The following is a 15,208-nucleotide window of genomic DNA, read 5'->3' as shown; positions in this document are numbered from 1 at the left end:
ATTCCCGTGCTGAGGGAAATAAAGCAAGAAACTAAAATGACAGGAAATCAAAGGGGTGGTGATAGCAAATACGACAGGGAGATAACATACACACACAACCTCTCTTCCAAGATGTTTCCTTAATAATAGTTCATTCTGACTAATAATCACATGTATGGTCTTCCATAGCAAGATGACACATAAATGCAGACTAACAGATACTGTTCGCGAGCACATATGAATACTAAACGAAGTATACATAAACACACAGGGGTCAACAAAACACTTCACACAGATCTGAGCATTTATCACCTCAGAGATTTCAACACCTGTAAGCAAACAAGCTTGTTATCACTCACACACAATGGCACTGGAAAGATTTCCGCTGTGTTTAACAAGGGAGGTGTTACTATCTCACAGGTTCTTTATTTATTTGTCAAAGGTGTGTCGTCTAAATAAAGTGTGCTCATTTTATTTACAAACGGAGTTGCTCTCCTATTTAATCTCTACTGGGTAAAATATCAGTCTATACAAATCGTGCACTATATTTCAAGATGTGTGTGAAAACATACTGAAATGTAAGATTTTGTTCTTAATCTAACAGCTCACTGGACAGAATAACATGACTAATGTAAATAACACCAAATGTTGGTATCTTCTTCACACAATGCTATCACGTGGCTTCAGCATACATACTGTATAGTTGCTTTAACTTTAATGCAGTATTTTGTCATTTGTAACTCTGTCTGAGAAAACCAAGCTAACTTAAAGGAATAGTCTACTCATTTTCAATATTAAAATATGTTATTACCTTAACTAAGAATTGTTGATACATCCCTCTATCATCTGTGTGCGTGCACGTAAGCGCTGGAGCGCGCTGCGACGCTTCGATAGCATTTAGCTTATCCTCATTCATTCAATGGTACCATTTAGAGATAAAGTTAGAAGTGACCAAACACATCAACGTTTTTCCTATTTAAGACGAGTAGTTATACGAGCAAGTTTGGTGGTACAAAATAAAACGTAGCGCTTTTCTAAGCGGATTTAAAAGAGCAACTATATTTTATGGCGTAATAGCACTTTTGAGAGTACTTCGACTTGGCGCAGTAACACCCTCCCTCTCCCATTATGAGAGTGAGAAGGGGAGCGGACTTTTCAGGCGAGTCGAAGTACTCCCAAAAGTGCTATTACGCCATAAAATATAGTTCCTCTTTTAAATCCGCTTAGAAAAGCGCTACGTTTTATTTTGTACCACCAAACTTGCTCGTATAACTACTCGTCTTAAATAGGAAAAACGTTGATGTGTTTGGTCACTTCTAACTTTATCTCTAAATGGTACAATTGAATGAATGGGGCTAAGCTAAATGCTATCGAAGCGTCGCAGCGCGCTCCGGCGCTTACGTGCACGCACACAGATGATAGAGGGATGCATCAACAGTTCCCAGCCAAGGCAACAACACACTTCAACATTGAAAATGAGTAGACTATTCCTTTAATATTTAGTGTTTTCTACATAAATCATCATACATAATGTAAAGCACATTCGAACAGATGCACAGATGGATGGACAGACATACAATGAAGAAGATTTTTAATTCAGATCTGTATCTTTGGTGAACATGGTATTCAGATTCAAATGTGTTTTGCAAGTATGTATGTCTCATGTTTGTAAGCTGAAGACTAGCAGTCTGAAAGACTGCAATGTATGCAGGGTTTAAAATATGGTAACTGAGAGCAGAGCTAAAAATGCATAGGCTGACATTTGGAAGGAATGAAGTTACCACACCTGTCAAACATAAAAACATGCTAAAAACAACTACATGGGAGGGGTTTCAACTTTTAGAGAACTGTATATTAGGTTGCATTCTGAAAAAAGACTCTTTAGTTGCTTGGCCACCAACTCGGCCTTATTGTTGTATGCAATAAAGTCATCTTTTGGCAATGGAACCCTCTGCTGAAAATTATTTTTCATAATCACTAAAAAAATCCACAACATTTTGGCGACGAGGATGGGATTGGGAAAGAGCATGGAGGTGGATGACCACTGTGGGCTGAGTTTGGATGAGCGGCATACACAGGACCAGGTGAGCAGTTTTTGCTTATTTACTGGTGTCCTGTTGTGTTGCTCATCTGGGTTGGTTTATGGTGGAAAAACTTTCACAATGCTCTTCCAATATAAGAACTAAGATTAATATAAGGCAAAGAGGGTTCCATTTCCAAGGATTTTGATGCATGGTGTGATTTGTTTGAAATAATAAAGAGGAAAAAATTCCTGAGCTCAGGTGGATAATCTGTGGTTTTGCTGAGAGGGCCTTTGATTGGACAGCATTAACCTGGAACAGATAATAGTTTAATAGCTAAGTGGGCTTCGAAGATAGCATTAAACAGAAATAAAATTAATCTGTGTTTATTTGTAAAAGGGCCTTGATGGATACAAATGAACTGTAACAGATTATAAAAATGCTTATTGCAAGAGGGCTTTGACAGATGTAATAAGCGGATACACTGTAAATGCATATTGTATAAAAATGAAAGTGATTTGGTTTTGGAAGCTAATACATGTTTCACTTTGTTAGTTTAAGTAACTAAGTAGATGTTGATTCGACATCAATACAATGTATCATTTACAGTGTATGAAAAAAAAAGGATAAAAATAAAATAATCTGTGTTTATTTGTAAGAGGGCCTTGACGGATACAAATAGACTGTAACAGATTATAAAAAAAAAAAAATGCTTATTGCAAGAGGGCTATTGATTAGATGTAATAAGCGGATACAATGTAAATAATTGTATAAAGAAAAAGTAACTTGGTTTTGGAAGCAAATCCATGTTTCAATTTGTTAGGTTAAGTATCTAAGCAGATGTTGATTTGACACCAATACTGCATTTTTATTTACAGTGTATGGAAAAAAAAAAATAAGATAAAATTAAATAATCTGTGTTTATTCTGTAAGAGGGCCTTGACGGATACAGATAGACTGGAACAGACTATTAAAAATGCTTATGGAAAAAAAAGGATAAAAATAAATAATCTGTGTTTATTCTGTAAGAGGGCCTTGACGGATACAGGTAGACTGGAACAGACTATTAAAAATGCTTATGAAGTAAGCGGATACACTGTAAAATAATGATAGCAAAAGGAAAAGTACTTTGGTTTTTCAAGCCATTAATGTGTTACTTTGTTAGGTTAGGGTAACAAAAAATGTATATGTTGATTTAACATAAATGCTGCATATTTTAGAGTGTATGGATAAAAAATAAATAAACAGAGCATGAAACAAAAGTGTTATAAAGTGGATAGGGGTCTGCAAGGGCAGAATTATTTTTTATGAAAACAGCTCTTTATATATATATTTATATAATAGAGGTCTGAACGGATAAAATATTATTCTGTAGATACCGCCCTAATGCATGATAAAAAGTTTGACTTGTGAGTAAAAGTGGAAAGGATCCTCAACAGTGAAAAACAAGTGGTGTCATGTTTAAAGTGTGAATGACTGGGTGTATGTTATAAATAGAGTGAGTGCAGGCCTGACTAAGTGCTGTGGATGAAAGAGTTAGCAGTGAAGTGAAATACCGGTTAATATAAGTAAAATAATAATAATAATATATTATTTATATAATAAAGTAATAAGAGATTAAAATTATAGGTAAATAGTATATATAGGTTGAAAGGAGGTTTTTACATCTATATTTTATATCTTAATTCAATGAAAAAATATTTGTGTTTAATACTATTGTAAAGGGGGAAAAAATAGTATTACTTGACAAATAGAACAAATTGAATTGAAAGAGAAACATTAATTAAGTAAGGAGCTGCTTGAAAAACATTTGCAGTGTAGAAAAAGTAATATTGGAGAGAAAATGGTTGATGTTTATTTAGCTTGAAAGTAAACTGGAATAAAAGTGGTTTTATTTGTTAATTTTCTAATGTTAAAAAAAAAAAAAAATTGCTAAATAAGATAGAAAAGATTGAATGGAGAAATAACAGGTGTGGTGTAAAGACATAGCTGTTATTCTTGTGGAAGTATCTATTAGGCAGAGATCTGATAAAGAATGTGTTGAAGAAATTGTCATGAAGGGAACATTTGATGTTGCAATGTGTAAAGAAATGGATATTGTAAATAAACCTATATTAAATCAAAAGAAAGAAAAGAAGGATGGATTTAAAGAAGAAAAGCATTGGCATTATTCATGAATAAAGGGGAACATATATAGATTAGAAAAATGTTAAAGGAAGTTGATAATGGAACAAAAAGAAAGTGTGTTAAATGTTAATCTATATTTATCATGCATACTGTAGAAGGTTGATTTCCAGTACTCAAGGGCACTGTGGAAATTATAGGTAAAATGTAAATGAAATGATCAGTAGTTATAGAATAGGAAAATTAAACAGGTTTGGGAGTAAAGCTTAAAAATGAGGAAAGATACTAAATTAAAGAAATTTAAATTATTATCAGGAAGAATATGAGAGTAAAGAGTGTAGAGTAAAAAGACAAAAGGCATTGTTTACACACAGAGGTGAAAAAAGATGAGGTAAAAAGAGATAAATGAAAAATAAGAAATAAAAATAGGAAAAACATTAGAAAGAATTAATGAAGTAAAATTAGAAGAGAGTAGAGAGGGAGAGTAAAGAGGAGTTGTCATCTGATGGAGTAATGTGGATATGGGGAAAAAGATAAATGATGGCTTAGGCTACTGGCCTTACAATTTTTAAGTTTAATAAAGGTATTAAGGACCTTGGGAGGCTGATCACTTACCCTCAAGCATTCATGGGGTTGGGAAAAGGACTAAGTTGTGGCAATGGAGAAATGAAAGAAAGCTTTGACCTGTGGACTAACGTTACATGAGGAGGGACTATTTTTGAACATATCATAGCAGTGTGGCAGCCACTGCTTGGACTCTAAAGCACAGAGAGAAAACTGGGAGACACAGAGAATCCAGTTTTGTTCAGAGACAATAAAAAAGAGACTGAGGGAAATCCAGAAGGAGACCCTGGAATGACAACACTGTTTTGAAATGCAAAGTGAATAACAGTGATGACTCTTGTGTTCAGCTACTTTCAGCAATTCCTCCAAAAAGCCAGAATCCTGTACCCATCATAAATGACTTTGCAGCATCACCATCCCAGAAAGAAAACAACTTGAACTGGGAGAGACAAAGAAAACATGCTGAGGACAACAAAAAGCCTGGCCACACCAAGAGAGACTTTCGCTATGTCCATGTACCAGCCACTGTGAGTGAAGGGGGGAGGGTGACAGCAGCCTTTCAAAGTACAGTTCAAGGTTCAGAAGATTTGTTAAGAATATGTTTCTCTGGACAAGTATTGGTAATTCAATGTATGGATACAACAATAAACAAAACTATAACCATATCTATTCTCATATCAAAATCACACTCCTGTTTACTGTTTACTTGTTAAACAAAATATGCATAATTTGGGTTAAGCCATTGGAATTTGTGTTTTCCAGAAGGGTATAGGGAATATAGATATAAAGTAAGTAAGACATGATATTAAAGTGATATTAACTGAATCAAAGCAAATGTATAATAAATAGTGATGTACAACAAACAATGAATAAATTGGAAAATGTATTGAAGCACAAATTTCTAATGCAAAGTTATCAAAGTGGGAATTTCATTGTATTATAATATGATCATGAGAAAGATATTCAACTTAAAAAGTGGAAAAAATAAAATATAGGACAAGAAATTGACATACCATCACAGGAAGGTAAATAAGAAGTAGTTAAGAGTATGGTTGAAAATCAGTTAATAGAATAATGACTTTATGTAACTGATTTATTTCCACAGGTCTCTTGTATACTGGAAAAGATTGTGAAGAAAAGGATTTATGGGATATGATGAAAACAAAAAGCTATACAAAGCCTACTAATTGAAGTATCCAATTAATGACATTGTAAGACTAACCAGTTGATATCCAGATCCACATTGCTAACAAAAGTTTTCCCAGATGACAAATACTGTAAATGATATTTGCTTTATATATTTGAGTTTTCAAAAAGAAGAAATATTTGTTTGTTTTTTGGGAAACTAAACAATATCAAATTCTGTATGGGAACAAAGAGGCTTTCAAAAGAATGAGGGTATACATAATCAATGTACTGAATAAGTGGGGTTTAATTTCTGCATTAAACATTATCAAAGTAAATGGCAATCATAAAATATTAAACTTATATAAAAAATAATGATATTTTATCACAGGGAACAACACAGCAGATTGGGAGGCTAAAGAAGGCTCAGAAAGCCACACAGAAGTTTTGCTTAGTGTTAATATAAAAGCCTTAATTAGAAGATAGAAGAGAAGAAGAACAAGCAGGATGTTATGAACATTTTGTGGTACCCAAAGGGGGACAAAGAAAGACATTCAAGACATCTAATGTACACATTGGGGATAAATCATTCTATAATACAGTAAAATGTTACCTTTCCAGATGGGTGGTTTTAATTTCAAATTAAAAACAGAGATATAAAATAACAAATTAATATTAAATATTAAAAAGAGAAAAAATGGGTATTATCATTTGAGAAATGGTCTCGATATCTGAGGGCATTAATGGTTAAATTTCTGGTCAAAAGGTAAAGTTTGTGTCAAGTGTAATGATAAAAAAATAATGATTGAAGTAATCCCTAGATTTTAAATACTATTAGGAATCATTTTAGATAATGGATCAGCATTCATTAAAAACTATAAAGCAAATACTGCAACAGTAATGAATAAAGGAAAAACTAAAATTACCATAGTGTTTACCATCCTTAATCATAAAAAGTATACCATCCCTTCAAGGTTAAACTCAGCAAAACATGGGAAAGCATGAAACTGAACTGACTGGATGCTTTGTCTCTTGCAATAACGAGTGAAAGACTTCAACTAACACTGCATGGAATGCTTATTGGTCGACCAATGCCAATACCAATGCCAATACCAATGTCTGCGCTATACTATATGTGATAACAAAAATTCATCCCCAAAAAAGGACAGCCTCTGGAACGACTGCAGATGGAGCTTTTGGAACCATTACAAATAAAGATGAGATCTTATGTGATAAAACTAACTGTATGCATAAGCTATTTGTGTGCAGGAAAAAGAAAAGGAGCCTGATGAGGAGATGGAGATAAAATGGCATATTATGCCATGGGATCTAGTGTATCTGAGGGTCTTCAGGAGAGAGTGACATAAAACAAGGACCAGGGAGAGCAGCCCTAACAGCAGGCCAGGGGGAAGGAGCACATCTGATGTCATCTGAGCCATTGCACAGCATTCCGAATATACCAGTCGGAGAGGATAACAACAAAAACACGATACTGAAGAGGAGAGCTGAGGAGATTAGGAGAACCAAAAAACCCGATGCAGAATATGAGACCTGGTGAGCAGAGGAGAACTTAAACACAATAATGAAGAGGAGAACTGAGGAAAAGAAAATAATAAAAGACATGATACAGAAGACAACAATAGAAAAATGAAAAGCAATTCAAGTCTACAAACAAATAAAGAACTTAGTAATGACCACTCGGGGCAGATCAAGCAACGGCAACAAAGTTAAGAAAATATGTAAATAAGGAGAGACTTTCAGGAGCAACAACCAATGAGTGCAAAGCAGTGGATTTTACAAGCAATACACAGGGACAACGTTGCTGGTAATGTAAAGGACACACAAGGAAAACTTCAAGGAATTAGTCATGGAAATTGAAAAATAAAGCTAATAACCAGTTTGACAATTATCAACAAGATATGGTAAATTCACACGACTGCAGTCAATAATCAAACTCTTTTCAATTAACTTTTCACATATCAGCAAGGATCAGTCACACTTCAGCGAGGACACCAGTGAGAATTTATTCTACAATAATCTCAGGAGGAACAAAATCTAGATTGAATACTAAAGAAACCAAAACAACAAGTAGACAAGGACATCAAAAGAAGAAAAAGGACGTCAACGGAAGGAAAAAATATATATTTTGGACATTTTATGGAAAACAACAAAAAACATAATGAATAGTACAAATGGGTAATTTTCAAAGCTAAGAGAAATTGGTATGAACAATTGCTTATTATGCACTGAATTATGAAAGGTAATAATAATCAAATGTCAACATGATATTATAGGGGTGTTCAATTTTACAAATTGACAAATTCTGGTTTAAATATCCATTTTATAGGGCATATTTTGGTAAATAGTCTCAATTTTGGAAAGTTAATAAAAGCATTAAAATAGAAAAAAGGCAGAATAGGGAAAAAAAAAATAATACTAAAGATTATGAATACTACAGTAAACCTGATGGAACTAAAGATGAGGGATATTTAAAGGGAATATTCTATAACATAGAACTTGAACAAATCAAATATAAAATTCCAAAAGCTATTATAAATCCTTAATAATTTTGACTTTAGGTATGGAAAGGGTGGACAATGCTAGTATACAGAAAAAGAATGTGGGAATCAGATCATAGCACTGGACATATGAAGATTGTAAACAATAATGTTAGCAGAATTCTTTTGGTTTAATTTTGATTTGATGGGAAATTATAACTTATGGTGGTTTTGCAATTAGAGAAGAAATATATATGTACTAGACTAAGGTTAATTTAAGAAATCATGATGATTATATTGAAGTATATTGAACAAAATACAGAGAAAACAAATGATAAAACTAAAATAGTTTATCCCTAAATTGGTTTGGTATATATTCCTATTTATATGTTACAATTTAAGCAAGAGATGAGATAAAATCATGGTTAGAATGAATATTGATTTAATATAGAATTAATAAGTTATATCTACTATAATCAACAAAGGTTTATTAACTTTAACTAATGATGTTTTAACAATCTTAGAAAGACAATGAGATACTACAAAGGGGTATAGTTTTATTGTATGGAGATTAATGTTATGCTAACAATACAACATCAAAATAGGTATTCATTGAAGCTATCAAATAAGAGTTTAGGATAGGAACTGCAACTAATACAGGAAGAAAGAATCTTAATGTGGAATTGGTGTGATTTAAAATTAGGGAAATTGGGTGATTGGTTTGTCAAATTATCAAAGATATATTTTGGTATGTCAAATGATTTATAGGTTAAATGATGCAAATTATTAAAGGTATAGGTTAAAAGATGAATATTATCAAAGGTATAAGGTAAATGATGCAAATTATCAGAGGTCAAGGACTTGCAATTTTAATTGGATGGATTGTTATTTTACTGTGTACTTCCTATTTTGAAACAAATGTTAATGTTGAAATGTCAAGATGGAAAGTTACTTCATATAGGACATTACAAGGTGCATCAAAAATGGGTTTTGCAAAAGTTAAAAAATGGTAATACTACATCAGAAAAAGATAATAAGAATTGAAAAGGCATTTGACTAATTTACACTCTTATGATGAATATGAATATGTTTATGAGTTCTGAGTTTACAGCAACAATGACATAATGAAGTATATTCCATGATCATAAAGGTTTGTTAATTTAGGGAGTAGATTCTTTTACTTCTCCAAGAGAAGATGTTTGTTTCACACTCCACCAAAGTGCGGCAGCATGATTAAGTCATTGGTAAGGGAAATATGGCTTAGTTGGGCCATTAATTAGCTTAACTCAATTGAACTGGATTATGAAGTTGCACTTTGGGTGAGACTTGTAAAAGTCTCAAAGGGTGGAATGAAGAAGATTTTTAATTCAGATCTGTATCTTTGGTGAACATGGTATTCAGATTCAAATGTGTTTTGCAAGTATGTATGTCTCATGTTTGTAAGCTGAAGACTAGCAGTCTTAAAGACTGCAATGTATGCAGGGTTTAAAATATGGTAACTGAGAGCAGAGCTAAAAATGCATAGGCTGACATTTGGAAGGAATGAAGTTACCACACCTGTCAAACATAAAAACATGCTAAAAACAACTACATGGGAGGGGTTTCAACTTTTAGAGAACTGTATATTAGGTTGCATTCTGAAAAAAGACTCTTTAGTTGCTTGGCCACCAACTCGGCCTTATTGTTGTATGCAATAAAGTCATCTTTTGGCAATGGAACCCTCTGCTGAAAATTATTTTTCATAATCACTAAAAAAATCCACAACAACATAAAGATCAATAATACCTGTATAGTGGTGATGCCGAGGTCTCGTCCCACCAGTACCCTCCCATCAATCAGTCGAGCGATACGCGTGTCCTCCACTTTCAGGAAGTCAAGAACCATCTCTGTGATATCAGCTGACCAATCAGAACCCAGCATGTGCACGAGCTCCCCACCAGGGTCAGCTGGTTCTGCTACAAAGTGTGTGAGAACTCGCACCAGAGCATACTGATACTGCAGGGCACAGCCTTTGCCCTTCCTCTCATCATCCTCATCATCCTCGCTGTCACGCGTCGGCCTGGCAAGGCGGGCAACAAGAAAGGAAGGCAAAAAGTAATAAGAAATTAACCAGCAACTCTAAGTGAAGTTGACTGACTCCAATTTACATTTATTGTTTAAATATTCTCTCAGGCATCATCTTTGTGTAGCATAGAAAGAGCTCAGTTGCTAGAACATTTCGTTAGCAAAACAAAGGTCAAAGGTTCGATCCGAGAGAGCACACATGCATACTAGGGATGCTCCGATCAGGATTTTTTGCAGCCGATACAGAGTACCGATTTGTTGTCTTCGTGATCGGCCAATACCAATGCCGATTTTCAAGCTCATATGCAAGCTCTCTGATGACTGTAACTGTTAATATTTTTTCTAGATAAAGTAATACCACAGATGTTGCCTTTGTTATGTTACTTGCAGTATCGACCGTATTTTCCGGACTATAAGTCGCTTCTGAATATAAGTCGCATCAGTCAAAAAATGCATCATGAAGAGGAAAAAACCATATATAAGTCGCATTTATTTAGAACATTATTATTCTTTTGGGGGACATTTTGTTTGTTAAGTCTTTCTCCGTTGTATTTAAGTTAATGTTTCAGTTAACATGTTTTTAAGGGGTAGGCTACAGGTGCAACATATAGCGCCCTCTCATGGCTGTAGACAGTAATGTTTTCCTTTGGCCCATGTTAGTCAGCATGAATTAATTTTGACATATAAGTCGCACCTGACTATAAGTTGCAGGACCAACCAAACTATGAAAAAAGTGTGACTTATAGTCCGGAAAATACGGTAGTTAGCCTATATTATTGTTTTAATAAAGAATCAAATAAATAAGCACAATAAATGTTTCTTATGCAAAAAAGGCTTATTTCTGTTTAAAGTAATGAAAATAAAACACTTCACAGTCTTTACTGTATGAATTAAATACACACGCATTCATATGAAGTACAACATTTCTTCAGTCAAGAGCAGAGAGTGATTTTATTAAAAGATGAATTAGGTTACTGTAGCTTTAAGACGTGAGAACGATCGCTCTGTGCGCATGCAGACAAGAGCAGCTGTGAGAAAAATGAAAGTTTTATTTGTCAAAACTTTAAAACACATGCAAATAATAAACTTTCAGCATGAAGATGCAATTGTCCGCGGTAGATATGTGTCGTATACGCAGTTTGATGGGAATGTAAAGATGCGTCGGGCTGTTGACCGGAGCGCGTCCTCATAGAAAATACACATATCTCTGTAAAGGCAAAAAGAGATATTTGCACATGAGCAACGGGTTATAAAAATTAGGGATGTCCCGATCCGATCACGTGATCGGAAATCGGCCCCGATCACGTGGTTTCAGACTCGATCGGAATCGGACGTTACCTCCCGATCAGGACTCGGATACATATGCAGGGTTTAAAATCCATTAAGGTCTCGCTCTGCTCCGCGCCAGTGTATGCGCTGCGCTGGTGCATGTGAACTGATGAGAAGAGAATAGGCTTGTTCGACTTCATGCAGCGCCGCAACAACCGGCAGCCGGATGACGTCTAAGTTCCGCGAGAGCGATTTAAAAGCAAACTCCTCCGTATGATTTCGCGGATCACTCTCGCGGTAGTTTGACGTCACTCGGCTGTCGATTGTTGCGGCGCCGCATGAAGTTGAACAAGCCTATTGACGTGCTTTCAAATTCATTCATAGGCTTCACACTCGTGCGTGCAAGGAACCCACGACAAAACAGAGTTTTTACCGCTCATTTAAACGACGCGTTGATAGTTTTTGTCACCATGTGCTCAGACGCAGCTCCGCGTCTCACTCAGAACCTCAAGAACGCGCATTCGCGCAGGATACTGTAGAGATGAGAGATAGAGAGAGAGGTAAGAATGGTGTCCACGTCGAGAAAACTTAATAGAAGTCTAGAAACAAAGTATTAAAGTATGTCTAGCCATGTCACTCATCTCATTACAATATGTTAACTAGATAACTGGATACAACTGATTGTATAGTTTAATAAAACAATGTATTTTGATTATACAGATTAATTACGACCTAACTATAGGTATTTTATAACTAACTGCTGACCAGCTTAGGGAATCTTATAAGATATATTGCTGAATCAGTATGTTGTTTTTCTTGTTAATGTAGTCTTTTTGGGTAGCCTATCTTATGCCTAGAATTAGTCAAGGAGGTTGATTCTTATAACTTCCTTCAAAGTTTGATCAATTGTTCATAATGACATGTGCAACAAATGCATATAGGGTGTCAGACTCATAGATTTGCATAATTTAAAGTTCAGGTTTTAAAGTTTGGGTCAACATGTGGCACAGCTTTAAAACTGAAACTTATAAAATCCTATCAGAGGTACAAAATGTCATTGAAACACACCAGTGGCTTTGCTGTCATCAGGATTAAACATTTTATTTTATTTGCATCCCCACAAAACAAATCCCAATTTAACCCCTGTACATATACTATATATATTCTCATTATTTTTTAACACATCTGTAGTTATGCGCTGGCACAGAGTTAGACTCTTTTGACTCCACACAGAAACAGCAATGCGTGCGGCATGACATAAGGAACATCCTGGTTCTGTTTTTTCGCTCTTATTTATTCTTTTTTTATGTATTATAGAAGTATCGGATCGGGACTCGGTATCGGCAGATACTCAAAATCAAATGACTCGGACTTGGACTCGAGGGCAAAAAAACCTGATCGGGACATCCCTAATAAAAATGCTCACAATACGTACAAATGGTCTCTAATTGCAGCCACATTCACGATGACAAAAGTAAAAAGAAAGATCGGTTCATGAGATCGGCAAATTTAGCGAGTACCGATCAAGTCATGTAATGCCGTTATCAGCCGATACCGATCTGCGGCCGATCGATCAGGGCATCCATAAGGCATACATTTAAAAAATTAATGTAAGTAATATTTTGCAATGAGTTTGTAACGCATTGAATGTCAGTAAATGATGAATCTTTAGGTGAACTATCTATTTAATTTTTAACTTTTTCACTACCCACACAGAATTTTAACACTATAGCAACAGAAGCAGTTGTTACAGATCTTTTTTACTGCTCAGCCTTTTGGGCATACAAACTGTTTGTGTATTTCAATGAACTTTCTCTTTTTTCTTCTTTACTTTTCTTTTTTCTTGTTCACTCTTTTATTTCTCCATCAGGGGCTGTGATTACCTTCAAATTTCCTGTTCACCTGCGGAAAGCACTGCGTGTGGTGTAAGTGTGTGTGTGTTTCCTGGTGGTAACAGTGGTTTTGTTGTTAGAGACAGAGATAGAAATTGGCCAAATTGAAAAATGGGCCCAGCAGAAAGACTGAAGGCCAACAAACAGAATTGGCTGGTGAAAAAAAGAGACACATATCCACACACACACAAACATCAAACATGACAGACTATACTCTTCTTAAAGATAAGCAAGTGGTGCCATAGAAGAACCATTTTGGTTCCCCAAAGAACCTTTTAATTTGAGGTTATTTGCTATGAGGATAAACACGATTTTTGTATTTTGTATGGTAAATTATTAGCTGTTTAGTAAACAAACATTTAAACGGATAGTTCAACCAAAAATGAAAATTATGTCATTATTTACGTCACTCTCATGTTGTTACAAACCTGTATACATTACTTTGTTCTGATGAACACGAAGGATGATATTTTGAGGAATGTTCATGAGCCCCATTCACTTCCATAATTGGAAAAAAAAATGGGGGTGAATGGGGCTCACGAACGGTTTGGTTACCTACATTCCTCAAAATATCTTGCGTTGTGTTCATCAGAACAAACAACTTGTGAGTAAATAATGACATCATTTTCATTTTTGGATAAACTTTCCCTTTAAAGGGACACTCCACTTTTTAAAAAAAATATGCTTATTTTCAAGCTTCCCTAGAGTTAAACATTTGATTTTTACCTTTTTGGAATCCATTTAGCTAATCTCCGGGTCTGGCGGTACCACTTTCAGCATAGCTTAGCACAATCCACCGAATCCGACCAGACCACCAGCATCGCGCTCAAAAACAACCAAAGAGTTTCGATATGTTTTCTATTTAAAACTTGACTCGTCTGTAGTTACATTGTGTACTAAGACCGACGGAAAATTAAAAGTTGCGATTTTCTAGGCAGATATGGCTAGTAACTATACTCTCATTCCAGCGCAACAATCAAGGACTTTACTGATGTAACATGGCTGCAGGAGGTGCAATAAATTGAACTCTTTGGTTATTGTTTAGCGCGATGCTAATGGTCTAATCAGATTCAATGGATTATGCTAAGCTATGCTAAAAGTGGTAGCGCCAGACCCGGAGATCGGCTGAATGGATTCCAAAACGATAAAAATCAAATGTTTAACTCTAGGGAAGCTGGAGTGTCCCTTTAAGAATCACTGGGTAAGACAGATACAAATGCACAAACACACACCTCCTATTTGTGATTATAGGTACCCTCCATCCTTTCACTTGGCTGAGTTCTGCATCTGAAACATCAATCTGGAGCGGTAACCGTGGTACCCAGACAGTGAGCTCTAATTGGCTGGTCAAATAGAGGTAGGTAAAGTTCACTTGAAGCGAGACACGCCCCCTCATTTCTTTTCCATTCAACAACACTTCATCACAGCCAAGAGACACCTGCAGAAAAGGAAGAGAAACCCAGAATAACAAAAGTAATGTCAGAACTGCAGTGATTGTTTTGTTGGGTTTGTAATGGTTGTGGTGGTAATAATGTTTTTTTCTTTACATTTCCCTGCGCTGACTACAACTTCAAATAAGTGCACCTTTTTACATAATTATAGAGCGGGGTAACAGACTTGGAGATGCCTTTTTTTCTTTCTATAAACAATTCGCTTGTTTGTCATTCTCAGG

General features: G+C 35.2%; 1 protein-coding gene across 2 annotated transcripts in view; it reads right to left on the bottom strand.

Annotated features, from left to right (window-relative positions):
• LOC129439794 (transmembrane protein 132C) overlaps positions 1-15,208 on the bottom strand; it is a 281,641-nt gene that overhangs the window by 10,674 nt on the left and 255,759 nt on the right. For both annotated transcript variants that reach the window (XM_055198605.2, XM_073861061.1), the window contains 2 exons: positions 14,769-14,974; positions 10,097-10,370 (listed from right to left, as the gene is read on the bottom strand). In XM_055198605.2, the coding sequence (XP_055054580.2) occupies positions 10,097-10,370; positions 14,769-14,974 (480 nt within the window). The remainder of the gene's footprint in view (positions 1-10,096; positions 10,371-14,768; positions 14,975-15,208) is intronic.

This window comes from Misgurnus anguillicaudatus, chromosome 22 (genome assembly GCF_027580225.2).
Source record: "Misgurnus anguillicaudatus chromosome 22, ASM2758022v2, whole genome shotgun sequence".
NCBI classification, from domain to species: Eukaryota; Metazoa; Chordata; class Actinopteri; order Cypriniformes; family Cobitidae; genus Misgurnus; species Misgurnus anguillicaudatus.
This window is presented reverse-complemented; position numbering and strand designations above follow the sequence as displayed.